At 28.9% G+C, this 2,135-nt stretch overlaps 1 protein-coding gene across 1 annotated transcript; it reads right to left on the reverse strand.

The window, feature by feature from the left end:
* Positions 1–562: 562 nt before the first annotated feature.
* Positions 563–1,723, reverse strand: LOC103307912. Its single transcript, XM_008180378.1, has one exon. The coding sequence runs from the start codon at positions 1,721–1,723 to the stop codon at positions 563–565; it is 1,161 nt and encodes a 386-aa protein (XP_008178600.1).
* Positions 1,724–2,135: the final 412 nt, after the last annotated feature.

Consider the following 2,135-nt stretch of genomic DNA (forward strand, 5'->3'; position numbering starts at 1 on the left):
CAAATGTATAAAGTTTTAATTTGAAATTTGAAACTATACTAGTTTTTGTAGTAACAGCTGTATCATTATTGTTACACACTGAAAATGTTAAAAACAAATACTGAATGAAAAATTTAAAATAAAAATACAAAAAAATTTATTTTAATTTACTTTTATGCCATTAAAATGAGATTTATCAATAACTAATTATTATTATTAGCTAATATTTATTATTTTCAACTTAACCCGGCGTTAGTCGCACTAGCGTATATTGCGTTACCGCGTTATAATTTTCAAGTAAATAATTATAAAAAAACGTTGTTTCATAGGTATATGTTTAGTAATTTTATTGAAACATATCAATTTTCATATAACTTTAATAACTTATGGTTTTATTTATAAAAAAAAAAATCGAAACTGAAAGTTATTTGCTTGTACATAAATTAGGTACCTAATTTTAAAAAAGTAATGTACAAATTGTATTTAAATTTATATACTATATACTATGTATGTATGAGTTATTTAAATGAATAAATGAAATAAATAATAATAACATAAATAAATGAAAAATATAATAATTGTATTAATATTCTGAATTATCTGATGAATGTTGTGCATCTTCGCAACATTTCTGGCAATACGTTACGGTATGTTCCTTACAAATATAATTTTCACAGTTTTTACATTGCGTTTTTGTTTTTCTATTTTTTTTTCGATCACAGTAGTAACATCTTCCTTCACGAGTTGGTCCAGCGTTAGGTTGTTCTATGTATTTTTCACCCAAAATTGAAGCAATTTTTCGTTTTACCTCTATTGGTAATGTCTTGATATTTGTACGTTGTTGTAAGTAGCCCATTGTAAGTTGCGTACCAAGTGTTTGTAAGAACTCACGTCTATTTATATTACAATTATTGTTCGCTTTGTATATAAGTTGGCTATTAATTCCTGCGATATTCAAAAGACTGTAAAAAATTGTAAGAGGCCAACGACGGCTTATTCTCGCAACTGAATAGTTTCCTTTTAGCTCATCAACTACATCTACACCACCTTTTGTCATGTTATAAAATGTAATAATTTCAGGTTTATTATTGGAATCTATGGCATTATCGTGGTGCATCGTAGACAGCAATAACACAATTTTACTTTTTTTGGGCACGTGGAAAACTAGTGTCATGTCTTTAGTAAATCCAAACATATTCGACTGTATAATTTTACCACGTGTATTACAAAAATTTGTAGGTATTTCCCTTTTGTTTTTTCTTATAGTCCCTACCATGGTTATTCTGTATTTTTTCAGTAATTCAGTAGCTAGTGGTACTGAAGTAAACCAATTATCACATGTGACATTTCTCCCTGTTTTTGAAATTGGTTTTATGAGTTGCAATACAATTTCTTTCCCACTATTTACAACTTTATATGGTCCTTCTTCCTGCTGTCCACAATAAATTTCCATATTTAGGGTATAAAAAGTACGACTATCAACTAACGAGAATATTTTTATACCATATTTCGCTGGTTTATTTGCAATATATTGACGAAACCTACATTTTCCTCTGAACGACTCGAGCATTTCATCAACTGTTACATATTCACCAACTGTATAATATTTTTGACAACGATCAACAAAGCCGTCAAAAATGTTTCTTACAGGAGCTAATCTATCGGTTTTTATTCGAGTATTTCTAGAATTAACGTCATCAAATATCAAACATTGTAATATAAACCGAAATCTTCTTATATTCATAGTCGCGTGGAAATAATCGACACCTAATCCATCAGTCCTCCACAAATCACATACATTTTGATGGGACGATCGTAAAAAACCAGATAAATATAGTAAACCTATTATTGCTTTCATCTCTATAATATCGGTATCTTTAGCATCTCTAACTCGTGAATAATGTTCTCTTATTTTTTTGAATTTTTATGTTTGTAAAATTGACTATTTCTGATATTACCTCATCGGGAAAAAATAACTGCCAAGAATCAATTATAGTTTTTGAATTTTTCGCACCACCTTTGACACCTGGTAAATGAGTTACCAAATTATGTGACCTAGTTCTACTATTTGAAGGCGGCATTTGTGCTTTCCACTTAGTCCCATCCTTTCCTAAATAATTCTGATCACTAGATTCATTTTCATCACACGATAATCC

Source organism: Acyrthosiphon pisum, chromosome X, assembly GCF_005508785.2.
Source record: "Acyrthosiphon pisum isolate AL4f chromosome X, pea_aphid_22Mar2018_4r6ur, whole genome shotgun sequence".
NCBI lineage: Eukaryota > Metazoa > Arthropoda > Insecta > Hemiptera > Aphididae > Acyrthosiphon > Acyrthosiphon pisum.